The sequence below is a fragment of the Meleagris gallopavo genome (assembly GCF_000146605.3).
Source record: "Meleagris gallopavo isolate NT-WF06-2002-E0010 breed Aviagen turkey brand Nicholas breeding stock chromosome 5 unlocalized genomic scaffold, Turkey_5.1 Chr5_random_7180001953942, whole genome shotgun sequence".
In the NCBI taxonomy this organism is placed as follows: domain Eukaryota; kingdom Metazoa; phylum Chordata; class Aves; order Galliformes; family Phasianidae; genus Meleagris; species Meleagris gallopavo.
In genome coordinates this window covers 1-733 of record NW_011095677.1, presented here as the reverse complement: position 1 = coordinate 733, position 733 = coordinate 1, and the positions used below count along the sequence as shown (strand labels likewise).

Genomic DNA, 733 nt, shown 5'->3' with positions numbered 1-733 from the left:
CCCCGCATTGTGGAACCCCCAGAGTGCTGCCCACCTTGGCACTGGGCCCATGTGCGGTGTGCCAGAACAGCCAGGGCAGCCAGGGCCAGGCACAGCAGCGTCCCCAGGACCACGCACAGCACCGTGAGTGCTGACACACTCCTGGGTGCTGCAGCTGCAGTCATGGGGACAGCGCTGTGGGTGAGAGCTGTGGGGCAGTGGTAGGAAGCGTGAGGCCCCATGGGGATCTCATGGCAGCAGTTAGAGGACAGCGAGCACGGATAAAACCATTTGTTGAGGTGTATCTGTCCCGGTGGCTGCTACCTGGGGCTGGACTGGTGGCCTCACTGCTGTCCCTGGTGTCCTCATCACACACGATGTGGGTGATCCCAGTGGTGTCGCATTCCTGCAGCTGCCAGGGCGCTGAGGGGCAGCGCCAGAATGAGCGGGCCCCCTCCTCACAGCTCACCCAGCTCAGCCAGGCGGGCTCTGAGCCCACTGCAGCGACGAGTTCTTCCAGCCTCCCCCCAGTGCCACATCCCAGATGACGGCAGACGGCAGTGGCCGTGGCAGGGCTGGTGCCATTGGCGCAAACAGGACCCCAGATCCCCTCATGCAGCACCTCCAGGCGCCCACGGCATCTGCTGCTTTCTCCTGTCAGCCGCAGGTCCAGCAGCCCTGCAAGGCGGTCAGGGGATCACTGCACCCCGAGGGCAGTGGTGCTGCTCCATCCAGAGGCATGCTGGCACTCACC

General features: G+C 64.9%; 1 protein-coding gene across 1 annotated transcript; it reads right to left on the bottom strand.

The window, feature by feature from the left end:
- Positions 1 to 6: 6 nt before the first annotated feature.
- Positions 7 to 657, bottom strand: LOC104915454 (antigen WC1.1-like; the record flags this gene model as incomplete). Its single annotated transcript, XM_010726348.1, has 2 exons — positions 7 to 187; positions 304 to 657. Coding segments are annotated over 2 exons (535 nt in total), but the record flags the coding sequence as incomplete, so codon positions are not given.
- Between the last annotated feature and the right edge of the window lie 76 nt (positions 658 to 733).